General features: G+C 32.9%; 1 protein-coding gene across 6 annotated transcripts in view; it reads right to left on the reverse strand.

Moving 5' to 3' along the window:
- Window positions 1–21,091, reverse strand: part of LOC114333034 (kelch-like protein 10) — a 64,166-nt gene that overhangs the window by 42,299 nt on the left and 776 nt on the right. For 3 of the 6 annotated variants that reach the window (XM_028282856.2, XM_028282855.2, XM_028282854.2), the window contains exons 1-3: window positions 14,977–15,180; window positions 8,656–8,879; window positions 3,015–3,644 (exon numbers count right to left, since the gene is read on the reverse strand). In XM_028282856.2, the coding sequence (XP_028138657.2) occupies window positions 3,015–3,644; window positions 8,656–8,879; window positions 14,977–15,069 (947 nt within the window). In that variant the 5' untranslated portion in view covers window positions 15,070–15,180. Of the gene's footprint in view, window positions 1–3,014; window positions 3,645–8,655; window positions 8,880–14,976; window positions 15,182–21,091 lie in introns of those variants that run through there. The other 3 variants (XR_007697675.1, XM_028282853.2, XM_050649107.1) reach the window with 2 other exon arrangements.

Consider the following 21,091-nt stretch of genomic DNA (forward strand, 5'->3'; position numbering starts at 1 on the left):
AGTATACCATTTTTATTCAGTTGCAATGCGAAGGCAAAACAATCTTATTTTTCACTTAGAATACGGAGCGCAGTCCAGCACTCTGAATCGGCGATTTTCGACTCTTGTTGGAGTCATCCTCGGAGAGGCGTAGGCCTGCTGCTCCATACTCGAAGTGACCAATCATGAAAGCTTATCCCCACATTGCAAATGACCTGTATGGATTAGGTGACTAGCGTCATCTGGCAATTAAAAGGTAAAGTTTTCAGTCCTAATAGCAACATTAGTAATATTGAAAAATATTAAAAATATTACTAAAGATTTTTAAATTGAAAACTTATTGGTCCATTTCCCTGGTGACACCTCCAAGGCTTCTACAATATGCAAGCCAGATGAATGCTGCAGTGAAGACAAAAGGGAAAGAATTCTACACTATGCAATTCACAACCCCCGTCTGCAGCTTGGTAAAGTTCCAACGGAAAATGGACCTAGTTACGCTATAGGAGTAATACTAATATGAAATTAATAAAAAAGTATACCATTTTTTCCCAAAAGTATACCATAATTTTATATTTTTCCAAGCTGAGTCTATGTTGCTATAGTCCGGTGTCTGTGTTGGAGCTACTTCTATAGTCTTTTGAAATTTCTGTTCTGGCTCATTATCCCGTAAAACTTCGGTATTCCATAATGGTGTTGGTATATTCTTGTGGATTTTTTGGGACGCTATTCTTGTTCTTTTCTTCGTTTTTACGATAATATCCTAATACAGAAATGCCGATCTGGCTGGAAGGTAGCGGTCATTAAAAAACCCCCAAATTAAAAAACATGTAAAAATTTTTATTAGAAAAAATATCTTTTAGGCTACATTATTATATTTTAACCCATGGGTTTTTGGTATTCTCAACACTCCACGGATTTTTATCAAGATTTTTCGACCCAATAAATAATTTCTCGATCGTCTTTTGCGTAAATAATACTTCTTTTTCTTCTTTTGCCCTATAAATCGTCCAATTTTAAACATAAGCTTCCCCCCGTTTCCTCCCTTCGCTTCTGTTTTGTGCTTTCTGCTTTTAGTGTGTTCCTCCTCTCTTTCTAATGTCGTCTCCCCATCTCATCTGGGGTCGTCCTCTTGCTCTCTTTGCAGTCTATAGTCTCCATTGTTGGATCATGGTATTCCACCTATTGCACCTATTGCCCGTTTGTCTGGCGTTATGACTTGCTATACTCCATTTTAGCCTGGCTAGATGTTGTCCTTCGTCTTTAACTTTTGTTTTATTTCTTTTCCAGTTGTTTTGCTTTTTGTCTTTTAATTTTACTCCTAACATTGCTCTCTCCATGGCTCTTTGCGTGTTTATTATTTTATCCATGTTTGCTTTGGTCAAGGTCCACGTTTGGCGGGCGTATATGAGAATTGAGAGTATGCACTGGTCAAACACTCTTGTTTTTAAGTATTATTGTATTTTTTTATCCTTTAAGACGCAGTTTTATAACCATACACTACGACGGGTAAACTGCAAAACCTCTTAAGTCAGTTTTATGTAACTTTAGAGGAGAGACCAAAAACATTTTGGCTTCTTTATGTAAGATTAAATTTATTCGTTTTTTGTGAGTAGGGTTCCTTTTAGGTAACGATTACATTACCATTAAGTAAAATTCACTAATATTGTTTTTATTTTCCAAAGAGCGGCTTACGAGGTTTTGTAACTTAAAATCTTAAACTATCATTAAACTTACGAGGTTTTGTCTCATAAAAATGCTACTTACTAGGTTTTGTAACTTAAAATCTTACTTACGAGGTTTTTGTACATGTCGCTAGTACCATTAAATTTAAATATATACTTACAAGCTTTCGTAGTTTAAAAGATATGTAAAAGTATAAACCAACAAAGTATAAAAGTCATAATGGACTAAAAATCGACTTACGAGGTTTTGCAGTTTAACCGTCGACTATACTTTTTTCCATAAAGCGTGGGACAATTAGCAGTAGTATTTTACTACCCTTTATTACCTTATATTAGTATTTGTTGTAATAAAAATGTTTACGTTTTTTTGTAATTTAGGGGTTGTCAAAATGACCGCTACCTTCCAGCCAGGTCTGCATTTCCATATTAGGACATTATGGAAAAGGTATCTGAAAAATTCTCAGAATATCTTAAATACCTTCTTCTTCTTCTTGTAGTGCCTATCCGTTTCGGATGTTGGCGACCATCATGGTAATCTGTACTTTGCACACTGCTGCTTTAAAAAGGATTTGTGGTTGTTGTGTTGAACCACGTACGTAGATTTTTCAGCCAGGAAATCCTTCGCCTTCCTGGTCCTCGCTTTCCTTCCACTTTTCCTTGCAAGATTAGTTGCAGCAGTCCATATATTTCACTGTTCCTCATGATGTGACCAAGGTATTCGATTTCGGCTGTTTTTATTGTGATTAACAGATCTTTTTCTTTTTGCATTCTCAGAAAAACACCCTGATTGGTAATGTGGTCGGTGTAAGATATATTCAGAATTCGACGATAAAGCCACATTTCAAACGCCTCAATTTTCTTGCAGGTGGCGTCTGTGAGAGTCCACGACTCAACTCCTTACAACAGTATAGGAAAGATATAACATCGTAGTAACCTAATTTTTATGGGTATCGAGTCATGACATTTGAATAATTTTACCATTTTTTGAAATGCAGATCTTGCTTTCTCTCTCTTAAATACCTACCAGCAGAATATCTACCAGCTGGTGAACCGTAATAATAATAAGATAATAGATAATAAATTCCAACCAAATATAGCAAATTAAACCTAAAGAAGAAGAAGGTGGAGTAAAGGAAGACCAAAAAAGACCTACTGTGGCAAATGGATAAAAAAATATAGATATGAAATGATATTGGTATTGTTCAAGAAATAAATTTGTTAAGATATCCAATAAAGCTAGTAGGTACCTATAGATATGCAGGTAAAGAACGAAGAATAAATATATCGGTGCCTTTCAACACCGATATATTCTAAACTTGAAGGAAAACATAATAGTTAATAAATAATTATTACCTATGTGTAATCATTTCCAAATCGTATAAAAACTTTAACGTTTCAATAATCATAGGCCGGCTTTCTTCTGAACTTGAAACGTAGGGATGTTCCTTCACATGTTCTAAAAAAAATTGGGTATCCAGCAATCCCAACCTTATACATTTCATTAATTCAACAATATGTTTCCTCCTATTTTCAGTATCGTGATCGATCCACCTAAGGATTACCTCCCATACAGTTTCTTCACTTTTTACGTTTAAATCATCAGAGTTTATAATATCTTGAATCTGATTCAAAGATAGAGATAAAATTTCATCGCTTTCGACGGCAATCTGGGCAAAATTTTTCATTATATATTTCCAGGAGTTATTAGACAGATCTCTGCAAAAATGACTTTGAGCGAAACTCAAGGTTCCTAAACAGTTTTTAGGTGTAAGATGTTCTTCTAAAAATTGGCAGCATAGATCGAGAACACCTAAAATACTTAAGTAGTCAGCTGTTATCAGCACTGAGTATACGTTATCTTCATTGATATCTAATTTTCTTAAATATATGTAAACCAACAGTTTGTGTAGCATATCCGATGTAATTCCTGACAAATGTACTCTATGTTTCTCTCGATTTTGTAAACTTGTTGTAAACAAAGCCCTAAAAATAAATATGTATCAAATTCATGTAACTATAAAAGTTGGTAGCTCAAAGAAGGAAAGTTGTGACCAAATGGCACAAAACTGGAAGGACGCATTGTTCAAATACCTTTCTCTTTAGGCATGTGGGCAACTCACTTTTAAAAGTTTATCTCAGTTTTCCATGCTGTCCACCCAAGACCGATTCTTCCCTTTAGTTCATGTTTATCCCTGCCAATCGTAATTTCATGTCTCAGGTATTTATATCTATCTACGAGTCAGTGGCGGTTGGTCAGAGGAGGCAAGGGAGGCTTAGCCTCCCCATAAATTTTTTACACATACTACACTGTTTTGTTTACTTTGCTATTTTGCTTCGCGTTAGAGATATCCGAAAAAGTTATTTTTCTACAACCGTGTTAAAAATACAATTTTTAGCACTCAATACGAGCGTTTAAAATGCTACTTTAAGGCACTAGTTCTTTAAAAAATTTTAAGGCACTGCAGTTCGTATTGACCGTATATGCAATTTTGATGTAATGTCAAAAAAATATAAAATTGGAATGTCAGTCAAGTTCAAGTAGAAGTTTTTGTAGATATTGTCCTGTAATTACGTTTGTAGAAAAAATATTGTATGATATGCGTGTTAAAAAGTACATTTTTAAGTGCAAACTTTCACATGCGTGTCTTAAACGTGTACTTTTAACACTTATATCATAAATAACTATTAAACAAGTTGTTCCAAATAATGTTCTAACCCCACGTACCAAATTTCATCAAAAATTCGCACTTTCAGTTTTTTCATAATTTGTAGTCATAGACGGAGATTCAGCGCTGAAAAATCTCTTTGAATTTACTAAAGCTAGATTTTTCACAGTTGATTACTGTGAGTGTGTAGAGAAACATACTACGGTCGGTCAAGAGAAACGTAGAACAGGGGTTACTGAGAGGGTATCAAAGTTGCTTTCCTACGAAGGTAATTAAATCCATTTACTAAGGCTGAAAATCAGTACACACATTCTAAATTAAATATAAATACAAGTTATTATAGTCGGTCAGCTGTATGACGGGACAGAGCCGGTCGGTCGGCCCCAATAGTCGATTGAGGAAATTAAGCATTTTGGCTCGCAATTTTTTGCAAATGGATTTACTTGAAATTTTCACAGAAGGTTGGGAATAGTCCAAGGATCATTTTCTATATCATGCCACTATCATACGCTTAAACCTTGGGGGTGGTTGCCACCCCATCTCGGGGATGGGAATTTTTGATTACACTTTAACCATGTACTTTGATTGAAAAGGTGATTCTAAGAAAAAAATGTTTTTTACATTTTCTTCGTAAAACTAATATTGTTCGAGTTATTCGCGCTTGAAAATAACTTCGACGAAAAAATCGACTTTTTTAGAGGGTTTTTGAGAATACCTCGAAAAATATGCATTTAATCAAAAAAATTGTACATATCAAAATTGTATATTTAATAACAAAAACCAAATTAGTTTCCAAAAATATCTTTAAGACCAATACAAACCGAGATACGGCATGTTAAAGGTTAGCTTTTTTCGTCAAATGCATAATTTGAAATATTCAAAGACAAATAATGGGAAAAATGTGCATTTTTCGAGGAAAACTTAAATAATCTTTTTTCAAGTATGCAATTTGACCTTTCAAAAAATAATAATAAAAAGTTTCTAGCATGAAAATTAAGCGACTTATAATCAAAAAAATATCGGTACCTGCTTTTCTCTACGAAAAAATCAGTGGAAACAACCCCCTAACTACTTTCTAATTCAAAATTGGTCTTCACCTTTCTGTAGTTCATTTTATATTTCTATTATTAATACACTCAATGAGTTTGACCTATTTATAATGCCTAATTTTGGATAAATTGGAATTTAAAGAAAAATTAATTTTTTTGCAATTTGGTATTTTTTACCTTTTACTTCAAAATATCTCCGAAAATACTGAAGATACGAAAAATATTATAAACTACTAAATTGTAGCTTTTTTAATAACTAAAGTTATTCTGTACATATATTTTCATTATAGTGAATAGTTAGCCAGATATAGCTGTTTAAAACCTCTATTTACCAGCAAACACCCCCCTTGTTCGAGCCTTTTAAACCCGCCCCAATTAAAAACTAAGGGATCTTACGGAATTTAATTTACACAGTCTTATAGCTCTTTAAAAATCCTACCAAATCATTTTTGAAGAAACTTTTTATCGCCAAAAATATATAGGATATTTTTCGAGGTATTCTCAAAATACCCTCTAAAAAAGTCGATTTTTTCGTCGAAAAACTGTTATTTTCAAGCGCAAATAACTCGAAAAATATTAGTTTTACGAAGAAAATGTAAAAACATTTTTTTCTTACAATCAGTTTTTCCATCGAATTACATGGTTAAAATGTAATAAAAAATTCCCACCCCCGAGATGGGGCGGCAACCACCCCCAGGGTTTTAGCGTATGATAGCGGGATGATATGGAAAATGATCCTGGGACTATTCCCTACCTTTTGTGAAAATTTTAAGTAAATCCATGCTGGACGAAAAAATTGCGAGCCAAAATGCTTTATTTCCTCAATCGACTATTGGGGCCGACCGACCGGCTCTGTTCCGTCATACAGCTGACCGACTATAATAACTTTTATTTATATTTAATTTAAAATGTGTGTACTGATTTTCAACCTTAGTAAATGGATTTAATTACCTTCGTAGGAAAGCAACTTTGATACCCTCTCAGTAACCCCTATTCTACGTTTCGCTTGACCGACCGCAGTATGTTTCTGTACACAATCACAGTAATCAACTGTGAAAAATCTAGCTTTAGTAAATTCAAAGAGATTTTTCAGCGCTGCCTCTTGGTTTATCAGGATCCTAAAACTGGAGCGGAGGCTGCTGGCCGGAAAATCTCACTTGCTAATGCTCCGCGCAGCCCAGCAGCGTTTACGGAGACCCGGTCTCATTAGAGCTGCATTATAGTTTAACGCACACGCTGCCCGGAGATTGGGCAAGTGCGGCTGATCGGCCAGCAGCCTCCTCTACAATTTTAGGATCCTGACTACAAATAATGAAAAAACTAAAACTGCGAATTTTGTGATGGAATTTGTTATGTGAGGTTAAAATATTATTTGGAACAAATTGTTTAAATAACTTTTTTATATATCTGTTATTCAAAGCAAAATATTGGTAATTTATTATGTTTTTGGATTCGCAGAAGGCCGTTTTTAGAATTAAAAAAATTCAGTTGAGTATCTTAAAAAATGTGAACGTTCAACATATATGGCCTGCAAAAGTTTAAATCTGTATTTATTTTGATATGCATATCTACTTATAGAGATAGAATTGTTAACAAATAAATGACACAAACTTTGGTATACCCTATTCCAAGAATATACGTCTGTTTTGAATTACCTCGACAATGAATATTTTACTGTGCAAAATAAGAAGAACGAAAGTAAATTTCAAATTACATTGTTGTTTATGGGAATAATTATTAGAGCCATTTACATTCGTACTTCTTATGTTGCACACTAAAATATTCGTTGTCGCGATAGTCCAAAACAGTCGTATATTCGTGGAATAGTCTATAATACACTTTTACAATTATATGACTAACTCTTTTTAAAATGATATGATATTATGAAATTATGAATTATGATGATATTATATAATGTAAATAAAAAATGGTCAAAAAAATGGGGCCTTAAATTAGATTTTTTTGGCTGATTTTTTTTTGCTAATGCAAATTTGTCTTTACATTTTACAGTTAGGTATAGCCTCCCCTATGGTAAAAATCACGAGCTGCCACTGCTACGAGTAGTTCTGTTTCTTTTCCACCAATATTGACGTTCAGGTTAGGTACCAAATTTGTCATTATTTTTGTTTTCGAGATGTTTATGTAAACCTACATTTTCTGTAGCCACAACGAGTTCCTGTACCATCTATTTTCTAATATCTAGATCCGCAGCTACTATGACCATATCATCGGCGAAACGTAAGTTGTTTAGGTATCCTTCATATATGTTTATTCCCCTTGTTTTAGAACAAGGGGATACAAGTAATCACTAACCAAAAATAAAGTTCGACAAGAAATTCAATATTTAAACATTAGAAAAGCTCATGGGCTGGATAGAATAACGCCCAAGATAATAAAAGAAGTACTATATAAAAGAATCATACTGATTACACTCATCTTTAATACCTTCTTCGTACAAACTACTGGCCAAAGCTCTTTAAACGCTAAAATGATATTAATCCCAAAAATAGAAAAATATCCAAACGAGGTTTCATCATATAGGCCTACTACTACCAATCGTATTCAAAATACTTGAAATATTACTGTTACGAAAAAAATACGGAGGAATGGATACTAAATCACACAATATTACACACTATAAATTCTGCAATGGAAAGCAAACAATACTGCACAGTAACTTTTCTAGGCGTTAGCCAAGGCTTTGACAAGGTTTGGCACTCACACAGGCCTGATTTTCAAAATCAAGAAATGTCTTCCCATCACCTAACTCAAACTGTTAAAATCCTATCTAAATGGGAGAGAATTCCGAACAAGAGTGAATAAAAGTAATTCCTATAATTTTCGTATAAAATCTGGTGTGGCGTAGGGCAGTGCTCTTGGGCCAATAATATACCTGCTATACACAGCAGATCTACCCTCCAATAATGAAACCATCACTGCTACGTTTGCAGATGATGCAAGTACCAGTGATCATCTTGAATTGATTAAAACAAAAATTCTCGTATTATGCTCTTAATCAAAAAGGATTGAACTTGAACATAATATTATTATACCACGGTGATCCACTGAATAGAATACAAAATACAGAGAAAAGTGTATTATATAAATACCATAATTTCCGAGATATAGGTATCCAAATGGAAGAGGCATGTGTCTAGCAGTGGACGAACACAGGTTGAAGAAGAAGAAGAAGATATCCATTTAAGATATTACAAGAGAAAGAGGAAGTTTCAAGTAGATAATTAACAAGTAATGCAATATTTTTGTTTAAATGCGTACCTGAAATAAGAACTGCAAGCACATAAAATTGCTCTGTGTACCGGTACTTCCGTTCCATCATCCAGAATTAAAGTAGCATCACAAAGTTGATTGTTTTCCTTTAATTCAAACAGTGCTTGCATAGCCTGAATACTCATACATCTTCCCGAACCAACATTCTTCAAGGGGATTTCGCAATTGGTTTCAGATTCGCCCATTTCATTTTTCTGAGCCAGTTTGAAACACTATTTTCAATTAAGAATTAGACACAAATAATTTAGTTATTTAATAAATGGTTAAAATCTGAATGAAAATGGAATGAAAAGTCAATTTGAAAGATTGTAATAATGATGACAGCATAGAATTTATTACTTAGTTACCGTAAAAAACTTAACCTACACAGGACGTTTGAGTTGGAATAAATTCATTATCTCAAGAAGGGACGAAGTTGGAGAGAAATCCTGAGACAAGTCGATTTTTATTTTTAAATTATGAGTTTTTGCCATATATATCATACTAGTGACGTCATTCATCTGGGCGTAATGACGTAATCGATGATTTTTTTAAATTAGAGTAGGGGTCGTGTGATAGCTCATTTGAGAGTTATTTAATTCTCTATTCAGTAATATAAACATTACCATAATTATTGACACAGGGTGTAAAAATATGTTATTTTTGAATTAAATCAATTGAGGCAAAAAAAAGAATGTATTTAATTCATTTATTTCAAAATACATTTGAGTGCTGTCAGAAAGAAATGTTTATTTAATAAATAAACATTGTTTTTCGCTTAAATTCAATGTTAAAACTGCCACCCACCTGTCTCTTAGCAATTTGAAGATTGAATTTAAGCGAAACGCAATGTTTATTTGTAAAATAAACATTATGACCTGTTTTTCTGACAGCAGTAAAATGTATTTTAAATTAAATAAATTGCTTACATTCTTCTTTTTGTGTAAGTTAATTAATTAATTTTTTTTTGTACACCCTGTATAAATAATGATGTTAATGTTTATATTTATGAATAGAAAATTAAATAACCTTTCAAATGAGCTATCACACAACCCCTACTCTCATTTAAAAACATCATCTACTACGTCATCACGCCCAGATGAATGACGTCACTAGTATGATATAATAATATATGCAAAAAAGTCATAATTCAAAAATAAAAATCGACCTGTTTTAGCATTTCTCTCCAAATTCGTCCATTCTCGAGATAATGAATGTATTCCAACTCAAACGTCCTCACTGTATATAATTATAAAATTAGTGATGACATTAATAAATACACAGTGTGTAAGAAAAAGACAGATATCCCGTAATAACACAATTATACCATCTAGAGAACAAAAAGTCCGAAATATTAACGGGGACTTATATGGTTCACTGGTGGATCTAAAACTACCCATGGTACTGGATCAGGAGTCTTTGGGCAAACATGTAACTACAACAAATCTTATAGCCTAGGTTAACATATGTGTTCCAGGCTGAAGTTTTTGCTTTTGTGGCCTGCATTGATGAAAGTATTGAAAAGACCCTAAAGCTATGTGTGTGTGCGTGTTAACAAAGAGGGGATGGCATTAGATAAACTTTTTGCCACAGATATTTGAAAGTTGAAGATTGAAGATGTCATATTAAATTTTTATTTTAAAATCTTTAAGAAATTGTATGATAATATAATTAATAGTTTTGGTGTTGAAGCTTAGCAGATGTGAAATATTCAGCGGTAAACTTACATTCTGCTCCTGAAGTCTAGCAATTAGTGCTTTCGTATGATATTTATTAAGTTCACAATTAAAGATTATATGATTTAAATCTGCAGTAGAGTAGTTATCACATGAACAGAGAAAGTTGATACGCATTGCTATTTTAGCTAAATGTGCATAGCTAAAGCTATGAGGATCAACATTTACACAAGCTACTATTCTGGCCGTATCCACTCATGAAATCAAAGACCTGCTCAACAGCTTGGTAAAAGATAATAAAGTGTCTGTAATATGGGTGCCAGGTCATGAAGGGGTGCATGGGAATGAACCAGCAGATACATGTTATGTTGGCAAAACAAGGCTCGAGAGAAACTTTTGAAGACCTAGAACCTTTGTGTGGCATCACTAAAGATGCTACGAATAACGAGGTTCGGAAATGGCTGATAAGGAATCATCAAAAGAAATAGAGAGCCACTCAATGGCAAATCCAGATTAAAAATCAACTAATCAAGAATATTGATAAAAAAGCTCTCGAACAGTTTGTTGAACCTCAATAAACGAGAGATCAAAACGTTCACTGAAATGGTGACTGCACATTGCCGTTTAAGAAACCACCTATACAAACTAGGGACGGTGAATGAAACATCGTGCAGAAAGTGCGAAATGTAAGAAGGGACTGCCATACACATACTATGGCATGGTAATGTGCTATGTGATGTAAGGCAGGAATTCACTGGTCGACTGAGGTTTGAACCAGAAGCGATGGTAAAACTACCAATAAGAAAACTCTTAGTCTTCTTTGAGGCCACAGAAGTTATTAGAGTTTAAGGAACAAACAAAGTATGGTACAAAGGCCTTACGACCAAGTGTCAGAGACTAACGAGTCCCTCCTGATCTAAGAAGAAGAAGAAGAACATCCTGTGATAAACACCGATTCCAGATGGAAAACGATGGCTACATATAGTGCAATTACTCGAGGAATATACTACTCGGCACCGTAACAATGCGATAAGACGAGATACGATCCGTGGAATTCAATACTAGGCAGGTAACCCTAGAAAGATAATCTGCGTAAAATTGATGACTGCATTTTCAAAGTATTGCTCTCTCTTTCTAAATAGCCCGAATCCGTCGCTGAGCGTTTAGGACATCTAAGTCATCGCTAGGAGCTTCTAGGAAACGTAGCTCTTGCTAAGGTAAGTGTTACCCATTTTGAAATATAACGACAAAATTATGCTTGATTGCCTTTTACGTAACTTAAGATTTTGACTCATATAATAATTATATTATTTGTATGTAATTTTATGTTTCTATTATACAGGGTAGCGAGAAAGTATGGAAACACGGTAATATCTCGGAAACCGCTAGACCGATTTTTATTGATTTTGGTGGATAAGGGTCTCCCAATACGACCGATATTATAGTGGTAATTACATTCTTGTCACATCTTCCGTTTTTCTGGAAATCTAATGAACTTTCTTATTTCAAATGGAACACCCTGTATATGTTTTGCGTTTTAAAGTCCTTAAGAAATACTGATTATGTTTTATGTTATATTCCCTATACCTAAATGCCATAATTTCGGAATTATTGCTATAATTATTAAAAAATAAAATATTAAACAAATTTTAAAAATCACATTTTTTCGGCCCGTGTAGAAGTTATTTTTTTTTTCTACGAGCGTGCAAAAATGTTTACTTTCGCGCACGCGTTTTAGTTTAGAAAGATTTACTTTTCCGCACTCGTTTTACTTTTCCGCACGCGTTTAGGTATTTTAGGATGGTCTTAAAATAATTATAATACATGCAATAAACTAATATTTAGATATTATTTACTATTTTATTTCAAATGTATCTTATTGTGTTCCTGTTTTAATGAAATTAACGCGACAATTCGATGAAATAAAATTATTTTGACATAATATTCGAAAGTCAAATCGGTAGATATTAGGTTTGTTCCAACTCGATACAAAACTGTTCTTGAATCGTTACGAGCATGCGCAATAACGAATAATTATGCTCAGTAACACATTTTTCGTTAGTGCGCGGTTCACGAACCGTTTAAGAACGGTTTTGTATCGAGTTGGAACAAACCTAATAACAGTCGTTTTGGAAACATCGTCATGGGAACCAAGATCGTCGCCATGCTAACTAATTATATTGAATGTTGGGTTTTGACAACCTTGTCAAATAATTAATTTGTGTATGTATTTTCATATTAATTAAATTAATTGATTAAGATTTGGTAATTTTTTAAAGACTAGAAAAAATATTGTTCCTTACTCTTGCAGAAAGTCTCTTTTCCGCACTCGACTGCTTGCTGAACTCCCTATTCGCGTCGTTCGGCAAACTGCAGTCGCGTACGGAAAAGTATAACTTTCTGCACTTGTTAGGAAAATCACTATAAGTTCTTTAGATCATTGGGAACAAAAAAGACGTGTGTAATTTTCCTTAAAAGTTAATCGTTTCCGTGTTATAAACAATTTAAACTGAAAAAAAATCGAAAAATGACAATTATCAAGGTTCAAAACACAAGAAAAAAAAATAATTCTTGAAATTACAAAGTACCTAAAATCAAGCTCAAACCATCTTCTATCAGCTCCCTATAAGAATTTTTGGCATATTTTATTCTAAAACATTACTTTTTTTTAATTGTTAATAAAGCGTATATGAGACGACAGGTAATCGCGCTGCATGAACAACTAAAAACCAATGTTTTAAAATTACATAAAACCAAATTGCTTATCGGTACCAAATAAAATAAGGTTTGAACTTGAATTTACATACATTGTGGTTTCAAAAATAGTATTTTTTGCACGATTGATCATTTTTGACTGTTTACCGTGACATATTTTACGTCAATAGGTGACATTTACTAGCAACTCGACGGTAAGTAATCCAACTCGACGGTAAGTACTCCAACTCGACGGTAAGTAATGCACTTACCGTCGAGTTAAAAAATCTCTTCATTTTAATTTATTTTTTGAAAGAATAAAGAAAACTAACGAATTATTTATTAATATTGAAACTTATGGTACAATTTGTTAATTCTTCTCTTCAAATACGCGATCAAAGTTGAAAACTTGGAAATATCAATGCCATCATAAAGAAAAACGGTGGATTTAATCATTGAATATGCTGCCCAGAGGCTTCCAGGAGCTTTCAACTGCATATGTCTTTGAACGAAATATGCCAATAGAGTATTTTCTTCGATTCTTAAATTCTTGCCTTCGCACCATTTTTTAAAACTTTGGTAGGTATTTTGATAACGGATTTTGGATTTTTCGGGAATAACTGCGGAACACCCTTCTTCCCAAGTCCGTTCAATTTCTTCAAATTCACTTTCGCTCATATTTTAATTTATAATAATCAAAATTGTACTTAAAATTATTGACAACTAAATAAAAACTAAATTCTCCATTGTTGTTATGCACCCTAGTTACTACCTAACAACCAAAGTACCTATCTTGATAAAATGGATGAAACTAGTCAATATGACGAAAATGTTTAATTTTATAATTTATAATGGTATCAATCGTGCAAAAAACGTTATAAGCATGTCGAACGTTAAGGGTAACCGATCTCAGACAATAATTGGAGTCGTCGCTCCGCTCCTTTTCCAAACAATTGTCTTCGATCGGTATAAAACCCTTACCGTTCTCCATACTTAATATACTATTTTTACTTGTGTTTTTGAACCTTGAAAATCGTCCTTTTTCGATATTTTCATATTTAAATTGTTTATAACTCAGAAACGATTAACTTTTGAGGAAAATTACAAAATAACTTTTTGATTTCCAATGATCCAAAGAACCTAAAATAATGTCTATCCCGACCGAAAAAATTGATTTTTATAATTTGTTATTATATTTGTATAATTGATTAGATTTTTAGAAAAACGGAAGATGTGACAACAATGTAATTACCACTATAATATCGGCCGCATTAGAAGACCCTTACCCACCAAAATCTGTAAAAATCGTTATAGGTGTTTCCGAGAAATTACCGTGTTTTCATACTTTCTCGCTACCCTGTATAATATAATACATGCTTATTATTTATTTTATAATACAAAATGGCATTAATATAGTAAAAAATAATGTTCCCAAATTTTGTGAATTTATAATAGAAGTTTAGTTTTTGATTTTTTTTTACTAAATGAATATAATATAAATAAATTACTTGTATTATTTATTATTTGTATATTTATGTATGTAACTATATAAAAACGTACAGTTTATTCTAATTATTAATGTATAAACCTCGAAATACTGACGTGCGTCAATTTTACGCATGATTATCTTTTATGTACATCAAAATATGATTATCTTTCTAGGGTTAAAAAGACTAAGTTACAATCCATGCATGTTATATAAATCGCTTTAAATCGGCTTAGCAACTGAAACGATCTTAATTTGGAACTATAAAAAGTCAAAATCAAAAGCAAAAAATTTAAAATTATTATCTGGTAGTCCAAAATCATTAAAAAATTATTATAAAAGCCAAAGGTTTACATATATTTTTTATGAAAAGGGGAAATGGTTTAAGGAGCAAGAAACACAAGAAAAAGTAATACAAAAAACCGAAAAATATTTATTAAAATTGATAACATAATTTATTAAATATAGGCTTACTTCTTTATGCCAAAAATGGTAAAATCCATCCACAAATGTAAATCTCTTAGAATATTTATCGAATATCCCGAAGTAGGGGACCGCACCATCCATTTCTTCATGAATTTAAAACGAATTCTTATGGTACAATGAGCTACACTAATAATTTTGTGCAAATAAATCTAATCCTCTACTCTATAAAACGTTACATTTGACACATAAATAAATAGACCAGAAGTCTTTAGTAGTGACGTTACGCTGCCATATTACACCTATCAAATTGAATCGCTTAAGCCGCGTTGACATGGGTGTGAATCACGAATAAAAACCATATACTGGTTCGTGACACTTGATTACAGAACAGTTAGGTTCTCTCATTATAACTATGACCAAAGTATTGAACCTTTATCATTTTTACGATCTTGATCAATTCTCCCTCTTTGTGCATAGTCTCCAACACACGTTCGTTGAATATCTCTCCTGTCCACGCGATTCTGAGCATGCAACGGTAACGTGATAACTCGAACCAGGGCCGCCGCTACCATGTGTGCAAAGTGTGCATCGCACACGGGCGGCCGATTATAGGGGCGGCCAAAAGCAGTCCACTGATGATAATTTTTTTTAACGAAAATCAATTCAAAGAGCACATAGTAATGATTCAGATATTTCTATAAACTCTAATAATCCAAACAATCTAAACAAAAATGCCAGAAAATGTTATTTATTATATGAACTGCCTTTTGCAGCTGTAGTCATAAAGTAGTTCCGGAAATGCTTTTTAATTCAAAGTGGCTGGCGGTTTTCGGACTTTAAGGATATTTTTATCTACGTGTTCCATAACTCCAAAGATTTTAACTTTACACCAAAAACACCCAAATAAAAATTCACCGCAATTAAATTCTGCAAACAGACGTGTTTTACCTGATTTACTTAGCCAAAAATTTTCCCCGGAAAATGCGGGATTTTCCAACAAAATCTTTAACTTGCAACTAAAAAGTTTCAGAAAAGTAGTTGTTTATCAATATTATTTATAATATTATTTTTGAATTAAATCAATTGAGGCAAAAAGAAGAATGTATTTAATTCATTTATTTCAAAATACATTTGAGTGCTGTCAGAAAGAAATGTTTATTTAATAAATAAACATTGTTTTTCGCTTAAATTCAATGTTAAAACTGCCACCCACCTGTCTCTTAGCAATTTGAAGATTGAATTTAAGCGAAACGCAATGTTTATTTGTAAAATAAACATTATGACCTGTTTTTCTGACAGCAGTAAAATGTATTTTAAATTAAATAAATTGCTTACATTCTTCTTTTTGTGTAAGTTAATTAATTAATTTTTTTTGTACACCCTGTATAAATAATGATGTTAATGTTTATATTTATGAATAGAAAATTAAATAACCTTTCAAATGAGCTATCACACAACCCCTACTCTCATTTAAAAACATCATCTACTACGTCATCACGCCCAGATGAATGACGTCACTAGTATGATATAATAATATATGCAAAAAAGTCATAATTCAAAAATAAAAATCGACCTGTTTTAGCATTTCTCTCCAAATTCGTCCATTCTCGAGATAATGAATGTATTCCAACTCAAACGTCCTCACTGTATATAATTATAAAATTAGTGATGACATTAATAAATACACAGTGTGTAAGAAAAAGACAGATATCCCGTAATAACACAATTATACCATCTAGAGAACAAAAAGTCCGAAATATTAACGGGGACTTATATGGTTCACTGGTGGATCTAAAACTACCCATGGTACTGGATCAGGAGTCTTTGGGCAAACATGTAACTACAACAAATCTTATAGCCTAGGTTAACATATGTGTTCCAGGCTGAAGTTTTTGCTTTTGTGGCCTGCATTGATGAAAGTATTGAAAAGACCCTAAAGCTATGTGTGTGTGCGTGTTAACAAAGAGGGGATGGCATTAGATAAACTTTTGCCACAGATATTTGAAAGTTGAAGATTGAAGATGTCATATTAAATTTTTATTTTAAAATCTTTAAGAAATTGTATGATAATATAATTAATAGTTTTGGTGTTGAAGCTTAGCAGATGTGAAATATTCAGCGGTAAACTTACATTCTGCTCCTGAAGTCTAGCAATTAGTGCTTTCGTATGATATTTATTAAGTTCACAATTAAAGATTATATGATTTAAATCTGCAGTAGAGTAGTTATCACATGAACAGAGAAAGTTGATACGCATTGCTATTTTAGCTAAATGTGCATAGCTAAAGCTATGAGGATCAACATTTACACAAGCTACTATTCTGGCCGTATCCACTCATGAAATCAAAGACCTGCTCAACAGCTTGGTAAAAGATAATAAAGTGTCTGTAATATGGGTGCCAGATCATGAAGGGGTGCATGGGAATGAACCAGCAGATACATGTTATGTTGGCAAAACAAGGCTCGAGAGAAACTTTTGAAGACCTAGAACCTTTGTGTGGCATCACTAAAGATGCTACGAATAACGAGGTTCGGAAATGGCTGATAAGGAATCATCAAAAGAAATAGAGAGCCACTCAATGGCAAATCCAGATTAAAAATCAACTAATCAAGAATATTGATAAAAAAGCTCTCGAACAGTTTGTTGAACCTCAATAAACGAGAGATCAAAACGTTCACTGAAATGGTGACTGCACATTGCCGTTTAAGAAACCACCTATACAAACTAGGGACGGTGAATGAAACATCGTGCAGAAAGTGCGAAATGTAAGAAGGGACTGCCATACACATACTATGGCATGGTAATGTGCTATGTGATGTAAGGCAGGAATTCACTGGTCGACTGAGGTTTGAACCAGAAGCGATGGTAAAACTACCAATAAGAAAACTCTTAGTCTTCTTTGAGGCCACAGAAGTTATTAGAGTTTAAGGAACAAACAAAGTATGGTACAAAGGCCTTACGACCAAGTGTCAGAGACTAACGAGTCCCTCCTGATCTAAGAAGAAGAAGAAGAACATCCTGTGATAAACACCGATTCCAGATGGAAAACGATGGCTACATATAGTGCAATTACTCGAGGAATATACTACTCGGCACCGTAACAATGCGATAAGACGAGATACGATCCGTGGAATTCAATACTAGGCAGGTAACCCTAGAAAGATAATCTGCGTAAAATTGATGACTGCATTTTCAAAGTATTGCTCTCTCTTTCTAAATAGCGCGAATCCGTCGCTGAGCGTTTAGGACATCTAAGTCATCGCTAGGAGCTTCTAGGAAACGTAGCTCTTGCTAAGGTAAGTGTTACCCATTTTGAAATATAACGACAAAATTATGCTTGATTGCCTTTTACGTAACTTAAGATTTTGACTCATATAATAATTATATTATTTGTATGTAATTTTATGTTTCTATTATACAGGGTAGCGAGAAAGTATGGAAACACGGTAATATCTCGGAAACCGCTAGACCGATTTTTATTGATTTTGGTGGATAAGGGTCTCCCAATACGACCGATATTATAGTGGTAATTACATTCTTGTCACATCTTCCGTTTTTCTGGAAATCTAATGAACTTTCTTATTTCAAATGGAACACCCTGTATATGTTTTGCGTTTTAAAGTCCTTAAGAAATACTGATTATGTTTTATGTTATATTCCCTATACCTAAATGCCATAATTTCGGAATTATTGCTATAATTATTAAAAAAATAAAATATTAAACAAATTTTAAAAATCACATTTTTTCGGCCCGTGTAGAAGTTATTTTTTTTTCTACGAGCGTGCAAAAATGTTTACTTTCGCGCACGCGTTTTAGTTTAGAAAGATTTACTTTTCCGCACTCGTTTTACTTTTCTGCACGCGTTTAGGTATTTTAGGATGGTCTTAAAATAATTATAATACATGCAATAAACTAATATTTAGATATTATTTACTATTTTATTTCAAATGTATCTTATTGTGTTCCTGTTTTAATGAAATTAACGCGACAATTCGATGAAATAAAATTATTTTGACATAATATTCGAAAGTCAAATCGGTAGATATTAGGTTTGTTCCAACTCGATACAAAACTGTTCTTGAATCGTTACGAGCATGCGCAATAACGAATAATTATGCTCAGTAACACATTTTTCGTTAGTGCGCGGTTCACGAACCGTTTAAGAACGGTTTTGTATCGAGTTGGAACAAACCTAATAACAGTCGTTTTGGAAACATCGTCATGGGAACCAAGATCGTCGCCATGCTAACTAATTATATTGAATGTTGGGTTTTGACAACCTTGTCAAATAATTAATTTGTGTATGTATTTTCATATTAATTAAATTAATTGATTAAGATTTGGTAATTTTTTAAAGACTAGAAAAAATATTGTTCCTTACTCTTGCAGAAAGTCTCTTTTCCGCACTCGACTGCTTGCTGAACTCCCTATTCGCGTCGTTCGGCAAACTGCAGTCGCGTACGGAAAAGTATAACTTTCTGCACTTGTTAGGAAAATCACTATAAGTTCTTTAGATCATTGGGAACAAAAAAGACGTGTGTAATTTTCCTTAAAAGTTAATCGTTTCCGTGTTATAAACAATTTAAACTGAAAAAAAATCGAAAAATGACAATTATCAAGGTTCAAAACACAAGAAAAAAAAATAATTCTTGAAATTACAAAGTACCTAAAATCAAGCTCAAACCATCTTCTATCAGCTCCCTATAAGAATTTTTGGCATATTTTATTCTAAAACATTACTTTTTTTTAATTGTTAATAAAGCGTATATGAGACGACAGGTAATCGCGCTGCATGAACAACTAAAAACCAATGTTTTAAAATTACATAAAACCAAATTGCTTATCGGTACCAAATAAAATAAGGTTTGAACTTGAATTTACATACATTGTGGTTTCAAAAATAGTATTTTTTGCACGATTGATCATTTTTGACTGTTTACCGTGACATATTTTACGTCAATAGGTGACATTTACTAGCAACTCGACGGTAAGTAATCCAACTCGACGGTAAGTACTCCAACTCGACGGTAAGTAATGCACTTACCGTCGAGTTAAAAAATCTCTTCATTTTAATTTATTTTTTGAAAGAATAAAGAAAACTAACGAATTATTTATTAATATTGAAACTTATGGTACAATTTGTTAATTCTTCTCTTCAAATACGCGATCAAAGTTGAAAACTTGGAAATATCAATGCCATCATAAAGAAAAACGGTGGATTTAATCATTGAATATGCTGCCCAGAGGCTTCCAGGAGCTTTCAACTGCATATGTCTTTGAACGAAATATGCCAATAGAGTATTTTCTTCGATTCTTAAATTCTTGCCTTCGCACCATTTTTTAAAACTTTGGTAGGTATTTTGATAACGGATTTTGGATTTTTCGGGAATAACTGCGGAACACCCTTCTTCCCAAGTCCGTTCAATTTCTTCAAATTCACTTTCGCTCATATTTTAATTTATAATAATCAAAATTGTACTTAAAATTATTGACAACTAAATAAAAACTAAATTCTCCATTGTTGTTATGCACCCTAGTTACTACCTAACAACCAAAGTACCTATCTTGATAAAATGGATGAAACTAGTCAATATGACGAAAATGTTTAATTTTATAATTTATAATGGTATCAATCGTGCAAAAAACGTTATAAGCATGTCGAACGTTAAGGGTAACCGATCTCAGACAATAATTGGAGTCGTCGCTCCGCTCCTTTTCCAAACAATTGTCTTCGATCGGTATAAAACCCTTACCGTTCTCCATACTTAATATACTATTTTTACTTGTGTTTTTGAACCTTGAAAATCGTCCTTTTTCGATATTTTCATATTTAAATTGTTTATAACTCAGAAACGATTAACTTTTGAGGAAAATTACAAAATAACTTTTTGATTTCCAATGATCCAAAGAACCTAAAATAATGTCTATCCCGACCGAAAAAATTGATTTTTATAATTTGTTATTATATTTGTATAATTGATTAGATTTTTAGAAAAACGGAAGATGTGACAACAATGTAATTACCACTATAATATCGGCCGCATTAGAAGACCCTTACCCACCAAAATCTGTAAAAATCGTTATAGGTGTTTCCGAGAAATTACCGTGTTTTCATACTTTCTCGCTACCCTGTATAATATAATACATGCTTATTATTTATT

This window comes from Diabrotica virgifera, chromosome 4 (assembly GCF_917563875.1).
Source record: "Diabrotica virgifera virgifera chromosome 4, PGI_DIABVI_V3a".
Lineage (NCBI taxonomy): Eukaryota > Metazoa > Arthropoda > Insecta > Coleoptera > Chrysomelidae > Diabrotica > Diabrotica virgifera.